Below are 19894 nucleotides of genomic sequence, written 5' to 3' on the forward strand. Positions count from 1 at the left end.
AGTGATAGAGACTGTCATCGAGACAAGTAAGGCAGAGTTGGTAAGCAAGTATCTGTCGAGAATTGTCGTCGAGCTTGCAAATCATGGATTGTTTCTGTTGCCTTTTCGAAGAAAGGTGGACAAGCGCGAGTGGAAAAATCCGCGAGACACTCACGCGTGCTTTCACGTTTCAGCTTTTGCCTCGTTTTGAGACAGAGGCCAGTGAGTGTGTGGCGCCAAATATTACCCAGAGCTCAAATAGTGCTTTTGATATATTGTCACGTTTTTATGAATATTTTATCATTTACATTATTTCTCCTATTGAAACGAGGGGTACAATAGTAATGACAACAAATCTTATACCATCATCATAAGACCACAAGAAAAATGGTAGGTTTGTTTATGTTCAATGCTCGATGTTGTTCACACCATCGCAACCGTTTCTCTCGTCTCTCGAAGTGAAGTTCGGCAATCTTTCGCTCTGACTCACTAGTCTCTTTCGGAGGAAGTATGATTGAGAATAAGGAAATGAACTTGGTACTTTCGGTTTAGAAAAGCTAATATGATTAAGCGTTCTTTCGTGCACTACGGACCGATTTTTCCTTCTTTTATTGATTTATTCAAATGAAAATAAACGAAATTATGTCCAGTTCTACTGTGGGTTCAGCTAGAGTTGATATTGATGCAAGCTTTGCAAAATACTGCATTGGCTAATAGTTGAAGCACAGACATTTCACTGTGCTCTGAAATTTTTAAGTTTTTCTGTATCATGAACCTGTCATTCATGAAAATATAGCCGTTGGTAAAGCATAATATACGTCGATCAGGGAAAACATTGGTCTAAATAAGTGACTACTACATAAATAATTATTATGGTGAACGTGAAGTCTGTTCTTTCATTGTTTATATTTAACAGGCTTTGTTTCATGCGAATCTATGCCTAGTCTTGCTGCAATTCGATAACATTGAAATCGCTGAGATGCATAGTTTCCCATTTTATTGGATTGGATTTCATTTTAAAACCAGCTGCACTTAGTTGAGCATATGAAATATCAAATTGCACCCACGCCAAATTTTTATCGTTCGCTAAAGAGAGATAAGCTTACTTTTTGAACCTAAAGAAAATGGCAGCTAACGTTTTTAATTTCCTCGGTACTTTAGGTGTTTAAGAACTTAAGATTTAAAATATCCCTTTATTAAAAGTTCAGAGACGTTATTTTGATGCACAATTGTGTATGTTTCTGTTGTTACTTTGAGCTTTTAAGTTTTTCGTTATGTTAAATTAAATGTTGATTATTTATGATGGATAAAATATGCAATTTAGCTTTAAAAGGGCCAATACTAATATTGCTGCCTGATTGATTTTAAATTTGATTGACAATGGAAGGGATTAAAAGGAATTTATTTCAGACAGTCTTTAAGTCTCTTGTGAATGCATAACGATTATAATTTTTGAGGGGTAACTCAGCTCATCCAATAAATTTGTGGACACTGGTCCTATCTTCTTTTTCGTAATAGTTAAACGATGCCATGACCTGTGAATACTGTGTGTTGATCATGTACTTTCTATCTCAGAATATTTGAATTAAATTTCCTGAAGGCAACTTTTGATATTTACATTTTGTCAGTCACAGATCGTTGGTTTTCATTAAAGATATGGGAGCATTGTTCTGGTCCAAATATCTGGAAAAATTTTATTAATTACTTCTGTTATTCAAAGTAAACACCATTAACTAGGTTGTTGCTTATTTGCAAAAGGGTGAGGCAGACAACTATTAAGTCCCACCGACTTTTTAAGCAAGTCTTTCTTACTTGGTGTAAAAGTGGAAGGCAAGCCCAAAAATTTGAGCAAAATGAAGGTTTAAATTATAAAATCTACTATTCTATTTATATATAGTCTTACAGGCTCAGCTGAGTGTTACAAAGTACTTTCCATTATAGGGAACTACTTCTAACCACTTCTGCACTCAGACATATGTACAAATATTCTTCTCATTATTCTTTGTTCATTTCCTATTAAGAGATTCTTTAGTTTTGTATTGAACAACTATTGAAACGAACCTTTGAATAATTGCAGTAATGAATCATATAGGTGAATTAATCATGTATACCTGAAAACCATTCCAAACTTCAGGAAGAAATTGCTGTTTTTCAAAATACAATGCAAGGAAATCTAATTGTGAGTCTCATGAGCTTTGAGTTTAGTGCTTGTAACAATAATAGAAAACTTTTGCAATCACTTACAGTAACTTTTGTTTTATTTTGTGTGTTTTTCTGTAACAGTTGTAGTTCTCCATTATAACAAGGTGATGGATTGCACTGAGGATTCTTGCCATGACAAATCTTTAGAACCATTCTCCTTGGAAGGCAGTGGTCTAGACAATGAAACAGAGCCTATTTGTAACCAAAGAACTAGCACTCCTACCAAAAACATGTCCCTTCTTCACAGTGAAGTTTTAGTAACTACAAATGGACAGGTATCAAACCAAGAGGCTGTGTTGTCTCCTGTTTTAAATTCTGGGTGTCAATCTAACACACAGACTCATGATCAGGATCAAGAGAGTTTTTCACAAGAACAAAGTTTTCATTCCCTCAGAGAATATTCAACCCAGGAGAATTCAAGAGAAGAGTCCCAGTCACTTTATACCTCGGCATCGTCTAATATAAATGACACAGTAATTGCAGACAGTTTCAGTGCAGAGAAAGAGAATATTCTGCACCTACCTAAGAAAGAAACTCTACACCAAGTGACCTTTAGTCCTGAAAATGTTAGTAAAACTTCTGCTGAAGACAACTCCTGGGCAACTGCCCAGGGCTCATTTCAAGATGATCCTGATGTTGAGGATGTGACTATGAAACAAGAACCTAGTTATTTGTCAGAAGAATCATTTGATGAATCTGTGGATCATTCTTTTCAGGAGAAGGACATTGTCAAAAGATCTGGTGATTTCATGCAAGATTTAAATGATTCAACATACAAAGAAATTGCATTTGCTTTCACGAATGACCAAAATTTGCAATATGAAAAAAATGGTGCCAAGGAAATTGCTGAAGGAACAAATCATGCAGAGGATATGGACTCTCCTGATTTAGAACTTTTGAATGAGATCTGTGAGGAAGCCACCAATATGACAATTAAAGAGGCCTTGATATTTTCTTTAAATCCAGGAGTACGAGCTGGATTAAGAGAAGGTAGATTGTCACTAAATGAGAGTGAAATATTAGCCCTGGAACAGTACTGTGAAACTTTTATTGATAATTTGATTTCAGAGCTTTTGGATGGACAGTGGTCAGAGAGAATTAACAGTGAAATTCATGAGCAGGTGCTTCTTGATAGCAAGGTCTTAGTGGCTAAAAAACTCAGCAATCTTGATTTAGAAACACTGAAATTGAACTGTGATAGATTTGTTCGTAGTGTCATCACAGAGTCATTGCATGATGCTAGTTTTGCAATCCACACAAGGGACACTAAACCAACTGAAATTAATGGGGGAGAAAAAATGAGTTCACTTGATCAAAACACCATCCAAGAACTTCTTCCAATTTTCAAAAAATCTACAGCCATCCAGGATTATATCGGATTTCTTTCAGCGGACATTGTTAAGTCAGCATTGGCAAAGTTGTCTACTTCAGAATCCATAGCAACCAACAATGATGAGAAAAATGGTCAGTTAACATTGAATAACAATAGCACATCACACATTAGAACAAGTGCACAGGAAGCAGGTGATTCTTCTGAATGTGAAGAAGCATTATTTGATGAAAAAACAAAGACTGACTTGAGGAAATCTCAGGGGAAGTATACAAACAGTGGAGATCAAGGTGATAAAACAAGAACTGACATTGCACCAATAGGCATTGATGATAATTATGAGCCACACTATGAGGGAGAAAGAGAGGAGCTTTCAGACAATGAGCAGATTTTTTCTAGCAGTGTAGGTGGTGCTTTAGAGACATCACTGGAGTTTGATCCAGATGGTGGTATGTGGGACGAAGGGGAAATGTTCACAAACTTGAATTCATTGGATGCAGGTGTGTTCAATTTTTGTTGAGTAAAAGCTATTTTTAAACAAGTTCATACAGCATGTTAGTTTATGCAGGATGCAAATTAATAAATATAAAACATTTGACTGGGTTTGTATTTTTTTGTTAGTCACAAATTGCAAAATGGACACATGGGATTTTAAATGAGCATTAAGTACCCAGAGGTGTAAGAAGGGTGATTTTGTGTAAAACTTATAGAAAAAATTATTGCTGCGGATTTTAAAGACTTTTTTAATTAACTGAGAATGGTCTTTATAATTTTGAAATAATATGCTACTTCTGCTCTGAGATATTTGAGTTTTTTTTATTATGCAAATGATTAAACTGATGGTATCATAAATAGATGTTGACTTGGGTAGTAAATTACAAAATCTGCTATATCTTGAGAAATATGTTTGCAAGCAATGTTCTCCCAACTTGGCATCATAACTTTACAATAGAAGATACACACCACAGAACCATTTGCACTCCTACTGAAAAACATGTCACTTCCTCACAACAAAGTTTAAGTAATAACAAATGGACAGGTATCAAACTAAGAGGCTGTGTTGTCTCCTGTTTAAAATTCTGTTTTAGAACCAAGAGTATTACCATGATTATATCAGAACATGAACCATCTTGTATCTTTAATGGAGGTCACTCTTTGAGTAAAGTGTAAAAAAAAAGTCATGTTAATTTTCAGAGAGAAAACAGAAAATAGTGCTTAAAGAATTATCATTTGATGAGCATGCTGATGTTGCTGGAACAGAAGTGTTGGCACCTGTCTTCCTTGCAATTGCAGAGGAGAATGATGACGATAGTGAATTTCAAGGAATGAGAAAGAAAGCCCAGTCAATTGAGAACTTGTGCACTGTCATCAACGAAAATGGTAAATGAATTGTTTTTGTTCATTGCTGTAAATGCCCCAATCAATAATGATATATTCATTTTTGACTTAGTAAAATGCTAGATCTCAAATTTTAATCACCAGTAGTCAGTATGTAATGATTATAATTATGAAATTATTTGAATAAATATCCTTTATTAGTATCATTTTGTTGGACATTGTGGTGCACGTTTGGGGCTAAAATGGAGATTTTACATTTTAGCCACTTGCATGCTGGCATGATTGCTCATACTGTTTTGTTGTCATCTTTTTTCAGTTTTTATTTTCTAAATGATCTCCATAGGGATAGTAACAGTAATAGAATTTATGTTCTTGGGCAGGAATATGTTTCAGGCCTTTCTCAAAGTCATTTCAACCCTCACCAAGTGTCCTGGGCTAAAATGACACTGAGTCTGGCCCAAGACATATGTCAGTTAACATAAGTTCTATTGTTTTATTGTTTTTAATTTATTGTGTGTCTGATAAACTACAGAAAAGGGCAATATATACAGAATTGTCACATAAAACTTTCACATTTTATTAAGAAGCATATATTGAAATGCAGTCAGTTATAAGAAGCTCTGATAAATTAATTTTTTATCATTATTAATTGTAGATAAACATTTTTCAGACAGTCAAAGGCAAAGAAGTTATTCAGCTCCAAAGAAAATCACCCATCTTTTCCAAACTGACATCAGAACTGAAGAGGAAAACAGTGATAATGCTGAAGACAGTGAAACTGAAGTTGAGGAACAAGAGTATGAGGGAGATGAAAGTGAGACTGAAAATACTGATGAGCAAGATGATGATGAGACAAGGGTGGAAGAAGGTATTCCTTCAAAAGCTCAGCTAGAAGCTGACTCTTCAGATGAGAACAGGTTCCGTTGGCATACTGTTAGCGTACATGGCAGGGACAAGATACTTGACTTGAAGCTCCTGGAGCCATACATGAAAGTCATCTCTCATGGAGGTATTTTCATTTATCTAGTGGTATATTTATATTATTATATTTACAGATTTAGCATAATAATTATGACTTAGATATGCACTCTTGATTGAAATGTGTGGTCAAATTGGCTGGGAATAATGGCCAAGCTTGGTCAATAAACAATTTACTCTATGGGAAAACAATTCAAGGAATATTTTTGAGCTGGTAAGAGAGGCCCAACTTTTCATCTTGGGTTGATGGCAATGTGAGACGAAAATATGATTGGACCTGTCTGTGTTTGTTGTTAATTATGTTGTGTTAATGGCTTGGTTTATAAGTGGTTATACTTAATGTCTAGACAGGTTACTTAAGTAGGTGCTGTTTACTTGAGTCTCAAGGCATCATTTCCACAATCTATTGGTTAGATCAAGTGTGTTTATGTTGCATGGCAGAGATGGCCAGAAAGGGACCATTGAAATTATAATTATATACTCTTCTGATTCATGATTATATTATGCTTTCCACACCTGGTTGGGGTTCTATGGAAACCAGACTACAGGTTACCACAGATGTGCAGCTGAAGCACGGTCTTGAATTAATATTCTAGGCTTGAAAATCTTGATTTGGGAACCAGGGAACTAATTAAATTGGCTGTAAGTGCACACTGACCTAGTGCACTTACTGTCTAGCTTTACTGTTCTGATACTCTTCCTATGTGTACTAACTAAATTTTCATTTGCCTTACTTAATTAAAAAAATAATAAATTAAAAAAAAAGCAAATGTTTTTTTTTCTGAAATTTCAGGTTATTTCAGTGATACTAAGTCAACCATTGTTGTGATTGCTGCCTGTTATCTACCTGAGAAGACTATTAAGAACTATGATTTTCTAATGGAGCAGCTTTTCTTGTAAGTTCTCTGTCAAAAGACATTAAGAGGATGTTAACAGTCCTTCTTTCTTGCTTATTCCTCTTCCCGTGACTTTGACTGATAACTAGTAATTTTTTGCTTGGGGTTGTATTTTTTCCAGTACAGGTAATCCTTTTTCTCACTTCTGTAGTCTTTACTTATTTCTCTTTCACCCACCATGAATAAAGGGGGTTAAGTATCTAAAGAAACTGCGGTGCTGCATCAGACATTTTGAGTGTAGGGCCTTCGTCAATTGCTCTGACAGAGGGCTAATGCTCCAAATATCAGCTTTAGAAAGTCTTGACGGTGAGCGATGTACATCATGATCAACTCAGTTGCTAAAACTAAATTATCTTGTATCACCCACATGTTCTAGTGTCCAGCCTCTCCTCTTGGTGACAACACTCTCCATCGTCAGCCCTACACTCTGGCTCTTTTTTTTTTTTTTTAAATCATATTCCTTGTAGGCCTTATCATGTACTGCAGCTTCTCTCTTTCCTTAAGTCAACAATTTTGATTTTTTAAACTTTGATAAGTGGTGTAAGAGGAGAGATCAAAAGTTGACAGTTTTCAGAATTTCGTTTGGGTCCTGACTCAGAATGTATTCAGAGACTGTTAAAACTGGTACTGACATTGAGGGTAAATAGGTAAAAGTAATAGAAGTCTCTGCTATAACACCTTCGTGTTTCTTTTTAATTTCTCCATTTTTTTCTTGTTTATTACTGTTATTTAGTTATGTCATTAGCACTTTGGAACTTCTGGCAATCCATGAGGATTACTATCTGGTGTACTTGAACGGTGGAACAAGACAGCAAAACATGCCATCTGTAACATGGATGAAAAGATTCTACCAATATATCGAAGGAGGGTAGGAAACTAGAATTTTTTTCCTGGTAATTAGTGGGCAAAAATTGAGGATCAAAAGATATTATCACATCATCTTGTTACTTCCAAAGGATGGAAGAAGGCATTACTCCAACAAACATGTCACAAACTTATTCATATCATTGATACAATTAGGCTCTCTAATGGCCCTTGAAATGGTGATCTTAAAATATGACTCTTTTTTTTATTCTCAATTTAGCCTGAAAAAGATGAAAGAAATGTTCATTGTGCATCCCAGTTTTCGACTCAAAGCAGTTATTACACTTGCCAAACCACTCATCAAGTAAGATTTGATTGAAATGATGTGTAATGTATTTTTCTTATTGGAGTACATTTATAGTGTGTGTTATAGAAATGGATTTCTAGGAAAAGTTCATTTCACGAGTTCACAGAATAACTGAAGGCAGATACATGGCAGATACACCAAATCATATGTTGAATATGTTACTTACTGCTTCTGTAATTTAGAATGTCTGTGAATTGCCTCTTTTTCTTGCAACTTTTTTCAGTGCCAATTTTTGGAGGAAACTTAGTTTCATAAGCACGCTTAGTACTCTTTCAAGCCTTGTTCCAGTAGATTACATTTACATCCCTGATGAAGTGATGAGGTATGTGGCTGCTTTGTCAAGTTCAGAGTAAACAATATGTTAACAGTGAAAATGAGCAATCCATTGATAGTGCAACACCTTGCAACCAACAATCAATCTAGTTATAGAGGGAGCTGCAACCTTGGACAATCCTCTTTTGGTAATTTCCATCAATTTCTGCACATGCATTTGATAGCTAAGTGGTATCAAACCAGTACAGGGTTGATGATTCAATTGTGCTGTGGTCTGAAAATCTTCATATTCAATTATTTAGTGAAATAGATAATGACATAAAGAAGTACTCTGAGTGAAATTGCCCATTGAGTCAATCCTTACAGTAATTGTTGTCATTATTCTCAATACTAGAATGTAAAAACTCTTGAACTTTTAATCATCTCTTGCTGCTAAACCCAAAGTAAGGTGCACCCTGAATCTCCTCTTTAGCATCTTCCCTATGCATGCCTAGCTTGTTATTAAAATGTTATTCAACTTAATAACTGTCATGGTTTGATTTTATCCTTACTCTAGAGTTGACCCAACTTACAGACAAGTGCACAATAGGTGAAAGCATTCAACTCTTGGGAAATTACTCTGGGATTTATTAAATGAAAGGATTTTTGAGACATAAATACATTTAGTTAGTGTACTAACCTTATAATAAAATTATGACATACCTTCACTTAGCTTAACTAATTGTTGGTAAATCTGATATTAAGATTCTTATTCTTATTCTGAAGCTTATTGTTAGCTTACTGAGGCAGGTCAACCTACCATTGTTTAATTAACCCTTTAAACCCCAAGATTTGATTATCAATTTTCCCCTTTAGCTCCTTCATGATAACTGAATTTGAATTTTTTTCATTACCTGTTTGTTGGATAATGTGTGGAAATTAAAAAAAGAAATTACATCTTATCACTTATGGGAGGTAATGGGTTAAGTGACTGAATTTTGATATAAGAGGCAGATACAGATGGTTTTGTTTGTACTCCTTATCATTTGTTAGTATGAGCCTTGTTTGTATTTTTGTTTGCAAAAAAGGTCGATAGTTCAGTGCTGGCAACACAAGCCATACTAGAATAGTAGTTGTCATATTCTGTGTATCCCAGTGGCTAAAAGCTATTATACTGGTACCTAATTTATTTTTTAATTTTGCCAAATATTTCTTTAGCACATTACTGGCAAAAATAATGATCAATCCATTGGAAGTTACATTTAGTTATTAAAACCTTATTTATATTTTTAATATATTTTAAATCACCTTTACTGGTAGTTTTCTATGTTTATTTGGATGGAAAAATACAAGTTGGTTAAAGTAGGGTTTTTATGCTTGCCTACACACAAAACCTAGGACTGTAAAAGGGAGTTTTTCTGATCCACTTCTATATAAAAGGTCCAATACAATCAAGATGAGAAATTGTGAATGGTTTTGAAAAAAAAATGAAAAACTTTTATTTGATTTGTACATCTTGGTTTCAAAAATTGGAGAAAATATTTTTGATTACTTCACAGTAGAGAGTTTTCTTTACCACTGGGGCTTGTGTACATTTACAACTGTAAAATAAATCAGATAGTCTGAGAAATAATGCAGGAGTTAACGTAGTGCATTTTGTGGCAGATGTATTAGCACAGAAAGTGTTCTCAGTACAAATGTTCAATATTTCTGCCATGGAATCAGAGTAAAAAAGATATGCTGTACAAGCAGTTTCTGTGTAACTGACAGTTACAGTTAATGTAGCAGTTATTAAGATCAGAAAAAATTTCTTTTCAGTTACATTTGAGAAAACATGTTTAACGCATTGTAAAATTTTTTTCTTGCTACAAGTGTGGGCTAGCTCATTGTTGAATCTGTACTTGATTTTTTATTACAACGCAGGAAATAATTTTTGCAGTTAGGTATCAGCTACTGAAGGTGTTGTAGATCTTGTTGTGGTTGCTGTGCCAAACTTTATATTTGGGTTTGTTCTTTTGAGATACATGAAATATTCAATCACAACTTTGATATATTATGGTGGAGTTTTTGTAACATATTTATCTCATTTTAGTTCGTAATTTGCACAAATATTAATGTTTGTTGTTGAGAATAATTTACTCAGCACCTGGACATATACGTATAATTGTTCAATCCTGTGCGCCACTAACAGTAGTGTTATAACCCTTAAAAATACTTCAGCTGTAAGAATGCAGCAAAATTTTTGTTGGTCACTTTAAATTTATTGATTACTAGTACAAAGTAAAAAATCTGGACTGCTTCTTTATGTCTAAGAGTGGGGATTTTCCACAATCAATAAAGTTACCTAAACTAAGAAAATGTGTGGAAAATCTGTTTTTCTTGAAACTGAAATAAATTTACATTTCATTGTTAATTTCAATTAAATGTTAAACAAAATGCCCTTTTCATTTAATTAGTACCTAAAATATTAATCATTTGATGCATGCATGCTCAGTTAAAAACAATAAATGAAAACAAGAAAGGCTTTGGAGAATACCACAGGTACACACGTGGGAAGATAGCTCAACTGTGATTGAAAGATACAAGACTCAGTGATCCTTTACTACTCTTAACTTTACTCAAACTGAGGTATGATTAGCTGAGCTGTTGAATTTTAACAAAATCGTTCCATGACCTTTGTTTTTTTTGTTTGTTTTTCTTCTGACACTTCTTTCACCCTACATGTCATCAGTAGTGACACCTCTTAATCGGATGTTGTACAACCACACCCAATTAAAAATTATCATGGCAAAGTGGCGCAAAAGATAAGACACAAAATAACCCAGAAAAAAAAAGAAAGAACTGGCTCAAGTTCCGGAACATGCAAAGAAGGCATGATTCTTTTTTATTTTCATTGCAACTTGTTGGTTTGAAAGATGGCAGGAGTGTTCTGGATAAATCATGAGAACATAATCATGCAAAACCACTACAATCCTAGTTTACTTTTAACATTTGTTTAACAAAAAATGCTCTTATTGGACTTTTTCGGCTCTATCTTTAGATACTATAGTACTGTTTATGCACACAGACTGGGCAACTTTAGTTTTAAGTGTCCCAATTTGAACAACCCTCCATGTATAGTGTACATTTGTGAATATCATTTTTATCATACATAATTTGCTGACTGCCCCCAGTATTAAATCAAGACTTAGCCTTGAAGACAGGCATTTACATCTAGCAGTTTAATTCAACAAAGATAGTGTCATCAAGGTTTTTTTTCTTAAACAATTGTATTAGTTTCACACCACAAGTCTAAACAGAGAAGCCAGGCTGGCCAACCTATTTCACAAATACAGTTGTAACTCTTAATTAACTCATCAAATCTGTCAGTCTAAAAATTGTGAACCTTATTCTTGGATAACTTTTTCTTGGAAATATGGAGAAACACTTGATTGGGAAAAAAAAAACAAAACAAAAAAAAAGCTCACCTAAATTAAGCAGTCTGATAAGACAGTTCTGACCAAATGGTGAGTGCCCATTGACAGCTATAAATCTTAAACACCAGGGTAGCAATCTTGACTTTAAATTGTTTTAATATAATGTTAGGGGACATCAGTGTTTGCAAAAGTGCTCCATCTTTGAGACCCAAGATTTGTCTAGGACCCCAGAAACACTCGCAGCATTACAGACCTAGGCCCAGTTGTTCAAAGGCTGATTAGTGCTAACCCATGGATAAAATATAAACTGAGTTTCTTTTTTTCCTATGTTCAAAAGCCTATGTGGGATAATTTTTTACTTAAGTGTTCTTTGTGGGGTATCCAATCACCAAATTGTAACCAAAAAAAAATTCTACTGAATTTCATTTTAAAGCTTTCAGATCTGAAAACAAACTTCATAATAACCCTGGGTTATATTAACCCAGCTTTGAACATTTCGGCCCTAGATTATAATCTCTCCTGTTACCAACACTACCCAATGTAACTCTAAGCTACCTACAACTGTAACAACATGTACATGAAAATAAAATTATTTCATTCTATGTATCATTATCAACAACAGTTAAGTCATTTTAATTAGAAAAATAGTACATTTGTTATTCTACTTGAAGGAGGGTAAGTTTATGTGTGGGAGTGATTTCATGGATGGTAGGTTTATATTAGGTTTGGGAAGATTATGTAGGTTTGGACTGATATTTCTAACAGCAGACATTGCTCTCTGAGGTGCAGCACTTATTCCAGCCTAGGAACAAGAAAACAATTTAACATCATTATGGTAAGAAGTATCAGCAGCCTTGGTAAAGAGTGAAAAGGGAATCAGCTTATCTTCTTAACTTAAGAATACAATCACTTAGTGATGGAAACACTACTGTTAGTGACAGTTAACTACCTGTGACCAAAAAACACAGGTCACTGAATTGCTTCCTTGCAAATGACAGCAATCTCTGTAAGATAGACTTGGTGCCATTTTCTTTCCAATTTGAATAAGGATTATGGAAAGAGAGAAATCACAACTTAAATCAGGATCTCTTTTTAAATTACATTAGCAATCTGTGGGTGTACCTACAATTTCTTGTCAACCCAAACATTCAACCAGAATTGCCTGAAGACTGTATGCATGTGCACCATGAAATATGACACTGTTAAAAACAATTACTCATTCATAACTTTGAAGATGCATCTTACCTCTGATTTTTCTAATTTATTCTGTGCCTCAATGTGGGTTAAAATCTCAGACATGTTTGTTTCTAGTACCATACCACCCATTACAATCTCTTGTAAAATAAAGTGAACCTGTATGAAGCACAGAAAAATGCAAATTAAACTAGAGGTTGCTTGAATTGTTTCGACCTAAGATAACTTCAAACTACACCATATACACGTCTGCTTAAAAATTTCAAATTGAACACATAATATATGCTTCTGTTTGCATACCTTGTCCATATGAAATATAAGATCCAGCTCACAGACATTTTCAAAACACTTGTCTAAAGTTTCCACAAATACCTAGAAGAAACAAAAAAGGCCATTAATCATTGATCAAATAAAAATATAAAGGGACATAACCATCACTTTTTCATGGTGTTCACAATACAGTCCAACCTGTATTAAGTGGTCACCCTCTGGGAAAAGTGGGATGACTGCTTAATACAAGTTGACCGCTTATACAGGTGCTGCAGAAAAGGGATACAAAAAAAGAAAAAAAAAGCCATTTCATCCTATAATTGACAGCTTAATGACCAAAACTCACTCAAAAATGCTATTGACATTGATTTCAGGATGAAATTTTACTTGAAAATTATTCCTAGTTTCATTAGTCTTCTGCCACAGGTGAACATTCATTACAGTTGGAAGACAATACAAACAGGCTGTTATGACTTGGTAAAGGGTGACCAGGACTGCTTGATAGAGGTGACTGCTTAATAAAGGAGAAAATTAGAGTACTTAAGAGAATAAATTTCAGGACTTTGGAAACCCACTGCTTTTAAGTTCTCTCAAAATTTCAAAATGATTTTTAACTGTGGCAGTAAATAGGCTTACTCCAAAGTTCAATGTTGAAGCTATGTTGATTTCATATTTCAACTTACCTGTATGAGATCAAGTATTCCTAGCTCACTCTCTGATGAATCCACACAGAACACAAAATAAAGCGTAGCGTAATGTCGGTAAATAATCTTGAAGTCAGAACCACCGATCAACCTAAAATCAACCATGACTGTAAGTTTCCAAGGCATTATTATGAAAATTGATCAAAAGCTTTGATCTATTTCAAATAATTTATATTTCAAAGTAAAATGATACACAACAACTTGCATTTCATTATGCTGTCTAGGGGTCTTAGTGAGAGTGGTCCAGAGAAGAATTGTTGTAAGCATTAGCAAGTGAAGTTTTGATAACCTCAGCAGAATTCATCATCAATGACTCTCAGGTTGTTCAAACATCAATCACCACTACCAACAATAGCCCATCTTGGGTCTACTCTCACTAGTATGATCGGAACACATAATCAAATGTTATTTCTGAGTTCAAACCATTTACTGCAAAGTAACTTCAAGAAACAAAAAACAAACTTAAGATAGTACAAATATAGTTACTTACGTTCCCCCTTCTAAGAAATTACAAACATTGTCATCCCTTCTTGAGACTATGTGAAATGTTTCTCTTATTATTTGATGTTGCATGTCCTCAGACTGAAACAAAATTAACAAAAGGAGTTGGAATTTGATCATCTTTACGATTAGTAGTAGACCTTCTTTCAAGCAAGGTTCATGTTTGTAAGCATGAAATAAAAACTCAAGCATACAAATCAATCTCTGATTCTTAAACTCCAAAAACTGCTTTGAATGTGCAAGTTAATTTTGCACATTTGGTTCAGTCCTTACACACTGATATACACACAGGCTTTTTCTTGTTTCAGGAAATGCCCAAGAATTAGCTTCAATAATTTCAAGGTCAAAAAGTTTAATACTCTTTAGGCATGGATACTCATACTGTTCAGTAGCCTGGCTTGAAACTCAGCCAGAGAAAAAAATACTTCGTATCTCTATATATTCTTAGGAACTTGGGATTCTACTGTATAGACAATGTGAGTAATCAAAACATGATTGCTCCAATAAGCTTTGAAAGTGATCAGTATAGGTGGTTCGATTTCTTTTTATTTCCTCAAAAGAAAAGAGACTGTCCTGAGGACGAAAAAAACGATTGTCGTCAAGGATCACTTTTAACACTCAAAGAAAAAATGTTTTTTTTTAAATAGGCTACCCTTGATTCTGATTGAAATTATACAATAAGATATTGAACAACACAAATACACACAAGCTCCTTGGTTTAAGAGATGTGAATTTGAATCATTTCTACGTTAATTTCTTCCTATTTCAACCAGTTTTCTCCCTTATCAACGGCATTCTAGTGTATTAATTGATGCATAGCTAGTAAAAAGGCTACTAAAGAAGGCAGGCTACTCACATAATGCACAAAAAATTTCGTCATCCGAGGTTTCCCATGGTTGTTGAATACAAGTATCGCCTTAATCATCTCAAAAGAAGAAAAAGACGAATAAAGACTCGCTATACAGTTTTCGAGTTCGATCACCTGCGCTCAAGATGGCCGCCACAGTACTTCCCACAATCCCCTGGACACTTTGTACAGCTAATCCAGGTCCAGGAACCGACGGTTCAAGGGCTATGTAACCCTGCCGTATTCTTTCACTGAAGTAATATTGATCACACTCCAGAGGCGTGGGCAAAATAAAAGCCGTATTAGGGTTTTTTTGGGTTTATTTTGTATTACAGTCTCATAAAAAAAACATCTTTTACCCTTTAAACCTACTGTGAGTTAGGAGTACGGATTCTTTTATACTTTATTACTAATATTAATTGAGTCTGTTCTTAGATTTCCCTCTTCAAATGATCCAAGATGAGGTGAACCAATCATTGCTGCCCAGCAATTTGCCACCGAAAACAAACACAACAACAACAACAATCTATACTTGTCTGGTGCATAGTTAGCTGATGCTCATCTGGGCAGGCCAACTTCATAATTTTGACCAATTTCAAGTCAAATAAGAGAATCTAAATTACAGTACATTAATGATAATAAAAACAATGCAAAACAAGAGAATAGTTGTTTACAGACGACATCATCAGAATGGTTTGAAATATGTTTCACTGGGGTGCTGTGTCATGGTTGCATGCTCACATCCTTTTCAAAGAGGGAGAGAGGAGACAGCAGAAGAGGTGGATCAATGCAAGCTGTGTCATTTTGACATCTTTTGAGACCCTTCTACTCAACCAATAACAAGATTAACAAGTTTATTTTACTTCTTACATTCAGGTGAAAAGAACACGCACTGAATTAAACAGGTATTACAACTGTTATGTTGTGATTTTTGATTCTTGACATGACAACAAAGGTTTCAAATTTGTGTTGTGCCCTTCATGTGATCAAAGCTCTCTTGGCAATCATTCTTAAATTAATGTAAGAGACTAATCTCAGACCAGGATCTCAGAGCTTAGCAAGCATCCTTCTGATATATAAACTTAAGCTGTACATCAACCTGAAATTTCCACACAAGGGAAAAAGGTAACCCAAACATCAGTATCTATATTCTCCACACTCCTCTTAATACTTTTCCTTCGGTACTGACAAGAAAAATTTGTTTAACAATCAAAGCTTCCTAGGTTAGCAATCATTTCCACTATTCTATTGATCTTCATGAGTGATACGCCATCACTCTTAGAGTGCATAGGGTTAAACATTAAACTGGCTCAACATATAAGGTGGCATCTAATAAGTCACCAGCACTAGTTAAGCTGCATTTATATCTTTGGAATGTAAGAGAACAGCATGAACACCTATTTTTTTTTTACCTGAATTTTGTTGGGGGTACTAACACTATGATATTACTATATCTGACTAACCATGAACTCAGCATTACACAGCAATTTTTACAGAGTTCCTAGACAGCTTCATTTTCTTAACTCTTCAACTCCCATGAGTGACCAAGACAGAATTTTTCCTTACAATATCAATGCAATATCAACCAGATAAGTGATGAGAATAAACAAAAATATCAATTTAAGGATAATTAGCTGATCTAATACTAAATTCTCTGAACTAACATTATATGTTATAAGGATTGTATGGTTGACAGTAAGGAGAATGACAAATTTGATGAGAGAGTTAAAGGGCTAAGTGCCAATGAGGCTTCCTAGAAGCTTCTCAAAGTTACTTGGCTCAGGCTGTCTGCAAAATAAAGTACAAAAAATTGTCTTTGACTAAGATATTACCCGAGGAAACAGTGTGCACGGTCACTGTTCCAAGATACGAGGATCACATAACAGAGTGAAAGATCAAGGCTAGGACAACGGATCATATGAATTCTGCTTTTCCCTTGACTCCGTCCAGGCCTTAGCTATGGTCCTTTTCATCTCATCATCTCCTTCGTCGTACATCTTCCTCATCAAGTCCATTATTCCTTCTCCAGGATCCTTTTTGTCGTCCACTTTCGGCTGCTCTTTCATATTCTTCAAGTTCTCTGTCACGGTCAAACAAGACCAACTTTCGTCTTTGTCCTTCTTCAAAAGGAGAGTCACACGTCCAGATTTAACTTTCACTGAACTGGATTCGGGAAGAATAGGATGCAACAGATTGATTATCTGAAAATGATAATTCTTTCCTTTCAAACCAAGTACTTTCAACTCCATTGACTTGGAGGTGAATTTCGAAGAGATATTCTCTTCAGGAAGAGTTTCCACTTCCGGCAAATTGATGTAAATTTTCACGAATTTTGGTGATTGATCCCAAGCGTACGACGTGATTTTAGTCAAGGTGACATGCGGTTTCTTCACGGTGGGCTTCGCTGCCCTCTTTTCTTCAGTTTCGATTTCTCGTTCTACGCGTTCCAACTCGTCTTGTAGGATTTTTTTGACACGTGCACGAGTTGCAGTCGAGAGGATGTTCTGAATTTCATCTCTGGTTTCTTTAAGTTCTTGAACTTTCTCCATAATGGAACAAAAATCTTCCAAGAAGAGTAAAGTTTGGCTATTTCGTAGCTCAACCTCGTGTGTCGAACTGCAAATTGTAGTTCAAGTTTTCAGGCGTGAGGGCCTTGACACTAGTGCCCAGACTAAACCTCTCCGCGTGACGGAGAAACAATCGATCTTCTGGAAGCAACATGATCTCGAGACCGAAATTACGATTATCGTTATTTCTAAATTGGCACCAAATTTATGGATATAGTAATTTCGTGGCACTCTTTACCAATGCTCTTTACACATGTTAAATAAAGAGAAGGACTCGGTTCCACTGTCTTACAACATTCAAGATGGCGGAGGAAAGGGGTAAATGTGCGTTCAGTTGTGATCAGCATGATCTCGACACCAAAATAACGATTACCGTTATTTCTAAATTGGCCCTGAAATAACGAATATCATAATTTCAGTGCATGTCTGAGACCTTCGGGCTCGAAGCTTGGGAACTAGTATTCAGGGAAAGATAAAATGGCGGCTTACGGCGGCGAAGGAAATCTCAGTAGTTTAATATTTAGCGTGAAAAGGCTTGGGTGTTGTGATCTGGTTCTCAAGTAAAAAAAAAATCACGGTCTGCAATGGCCCTACCACCTTTTGAACAACAAGAAAACATTGAAACGGTGGTAAAAAGCAGCAAGTTTCGAAGTCTAAACGAAAGATGGGTAAGCTGAGTTTCAGTCAAATATCATGACATTTGGGATGTAATTTCGATACCGAATAAATAGTTCTACATGGTTACACACGCATAGGATTCTGTTGTGTTCACGTGAAGGCCATTTCAGCCATTCCTGCCACTTGTAAGTGGTAGGAAATAAAAGATATGTATAGTTGTTTCGTATTGAAGCCCTGTGAAATCACAAATTTGATTTATTTCTTCTTTATTTTAGGTGGTCATTATCCATTACTTTTGGAAGTCGATGCTGATGAGAAAGAAAAAATGTTTATGATTATTTCTTCTCTCGAACATTTTACTATTTAGGTACCAAATAATCTTGATACTGAAGATCATTGCATCCATTATGAAAAAATTACCCTTGATTGCTTTGTCAGCTGGAATGTATAATGTAATATACCTTGTGATTTGTGGGATTTTCACAAGTAAACTAGAAATACTTGAAGAGGGTAATGATGTACTTAATGCAGAGCATTTGGTACAAAGTCTGCTTTGCTGTAATCTACCTGAAGGTGCTTTTTATATGCTAGTAAGACTTGCACAGCCCAGTCAAAATGTTTTTGAGTAGTAGAAAAGCTGGCCAAACCTCTTCCTGAAAAGCAGTCTGAAAAATGTGAAGTTAGCGGAAGGTACTTCATTGTAGGCGGCCAAATTGTAAGCTGCCAGCCCATTTTGAGTGAGCAGTAAAACTCAAGATTGGCTATTTTAGCTAATTTTATTGAGAACCAAATTCCCAGCAACGGGCACAATTTTACTAGGCTATTTGTTATTTAACTACTTAGTAATATTCTTATTAAAATTTACTGCATTCCTTTCTAATAATTTGCTGCTGATTGTATTCTGTATATAGCTTATGATTTGTGTGATTTTCACAAGTAAATTAGAAATACCTGAAGATGGTAATGATGTACTAGATAATGTACTTGATGCAAAGCTATTTTGGTGCAAAGTGTGTGCCTTGTCTGTAGGTGATTTTGCATGCTAATAAGACTTGTAATTCAAATAATACACATCAGCTGGAGTGGGAATATTAAAAGAAAAATAATAATATTTAGCTATACCAAGTTCTGGTTTTATGTCCAAAGTGTGTGCCTTGTCCATAGGTGATTTTGCATGCTAATAAGACTTGTAATTCAAATAATACACATCAGCTGGAGTGGGAATATTAAAAAAATAATAATAATATTTAGCTATACCAAGTTCTGGTTTTATGTCCAAATTAAGCACTTAGTTGAAGATCACTGCACTGCTCAGGTCCAGAAGGCTGAAAGAGTACTGTCTGCTGTTGGTTTGATTTTTGTCATTTCTATTGATTTATTTTATTTATCAATGTTTCTTTGAATTGTAATTCATTGATCTCTTTCAATAGTGCAGGTTCGCTCATGTAACCTAATCTCCCACTTATGTATGTATGTATGGATGAGCTCAGTCAAAATGTTTTTGAGTGGAAGGCAAGCTGGTGATAGTAATAGGCAGCAGAGGCTGAACCTTGTCTTGAATGGAAGTGTGAAAAGTGTGAAGTTAGCGGCAGCTATATTGTGGCAGGCAGCCAAATTGTCAGCTGTGGCAC

General features: G+C 35.1%; 3 protein-coding genes and 1 long non-coding RNA gene across 5 annotated transcripts; 2 read left to right on the forward strand and 2 right to left on the reverse strand.

Moving 5' to 3' along the window:
• Positions 1-209: 209 nt before the first annotated feature.
• On the forward strand, positions 210-10504 carry LOC113670728 (uncharacterized). Of its 2 annotated transcripts, none has more exons than XM_027186904.2 (9): positions 210-369; positions 2263-4011; positions 4706-4891; positions 5520-5858; positions 6621-6723; positions 7457-7591; positions 7808-7891; positions 8118-8216; positions 8724-10504. In XM_027186904.2, the coding sequence occupies exons 2-9, from the start codon at positions 2289-2291 to the stop codon at positions 8758-8760; spliced, it is 2706 nt and encodes a 901-aa protein (XP_027042705.2). In that variant the 5' UTR covers positions 210-369; positions 2263-2288; the 3' UTR covers positions 8761-10504. The 2 variants fall into 2 exon arrangements, with proteins under 2 accessions (XP_027042705.2, XP_027042704.2); XM_027186903.2 differs by having other exon boundaries at positions 212-369; positions 5505-5858.
• A 493-nt stretch (positions 10505-10997) lies between these two features.
• LOC113670735 (AP-3 complex subunit sigma-1) lies at positions 10998-15298 on the reverse strand. Its single transcript, XM_027186914.2, has 6 exons — positions 15088-15298; positions 14221-14312; positions 13710-13821; positions 13057-13128; positions 12808-12915; positions 10998-12364 (listed from the first exon to the last, which is right to left on the reverse strand). The coding sequence occupies exons 1-6, from the start codon at positions 15154-15156 to the stop codon at positions 12224-12226; spliced, it is 594 nt and encodes a 197-aa protein (XP_027042715.1). The 5' UTR covers positions 15157-15298; the 3' UTR covers positions 10998-12223.
• A 617-nt stretch (positions 15299-15915) lies between these two features.
• Positions 15916-17745, reverse strand: LOC113670733 (calcyclin-binding protein). The gene has a single exon (XM_027186913.2). The coding sequence runs from the start codon at positions 17625-17627 to the stop codon at positions 16980-16982; it is 648 nt and encodes a 215-aa protein (XP_027042714.1). The 5' UTR covers positions 17628-17745; the 3' UTR covers positions 15916-16979.
• Positions 17746-17921: 176 nt separating this feature from the next.
• On the forward strand, positions 17922-19374 carry LOC149049562 (uncharacterized). The gene is made up of 2 exons (XR_016183843.1): positions 17922-18313; positions 18539-19374. It is a non-coding gene; the product is annotated as an uncharacterized LOC149049562 (long non-coding RNA).
• Positions 19375-19894: the final 520 nt, after the last annotated feature.

This window comes from Pocillopora damicornis, chromosome 2 (assembly GCF_964200805.1).
Source record: "Pocillopora damicornis chromosome 2, jaPocDami1.2, whole genome shotgun sequence".
Classification (NCBI taxonomy): domain Eukaryota; kingdom Metazoa; phylum Cnidaria; class Anthozoa; order Scleractinia; family Pocilloporidae; genus Pocillopora; species Pocillopora damicornis.

What these genes read in the sequence shown, in the direction of transcription:
- LOC113670733 (XM_027186913.2), bottom strand. Translation starts at nt 17,627, where the DNA reads ATGGAGAAAGTTCAAGAACTTAAAGAAACCAGAGATGAAATTCAGAAC.
- LOC113670728 (XM_027186903.2), top strand. Translation starts at nt 2,289, where the DNA reads ATGGATTGCACTGAGGATTCTTGCCATGACAAATCTTTAGAACCATTC. An exon ending in TACCAATATATCGAAGGAGG is followed by an intron (nt 7,592 to 7,807) that starts GTAGGAAACTAG and finishes TTCTCAATTTAG; the next exon opens with CCTGAAAAAGATGAAAGAAA. An exon ending in ATCCCTGATGAAGTGATGAG is followed by an intron (nt 8,217 to 8,723) that starts GTATGTGGCTGC and finishes TCCTTACTCTAG; the next exon opens with AGTTGACCCAACTTACAGAC.
- LOC113670735 (XM_027186914.2), bottom strand. Translation starts at nt 15,156, where the DNA reads ATGATTAAGGCGATACTTGTATTCAACAACCATGGGAAACCTCGGATG. An exon ending in CGAAATTTTTTGTGCATTAT is followed by an intron (nt 14,313 to 15,087) that starts GTGAGTAGCCTG and finishes ATTTTGTTTCAG; the next exon opens with TCTGAGGACATGCAACATCA. An exon ending in ATAAATTAGAAAAATCAGAG is followed by an intron (nt 12,365 to 12,807) that starts GTAAGATGCATC and finishes TCTTGTTCCTAG; the next exon opens with GCTGGAATAAGTGCTGCACC.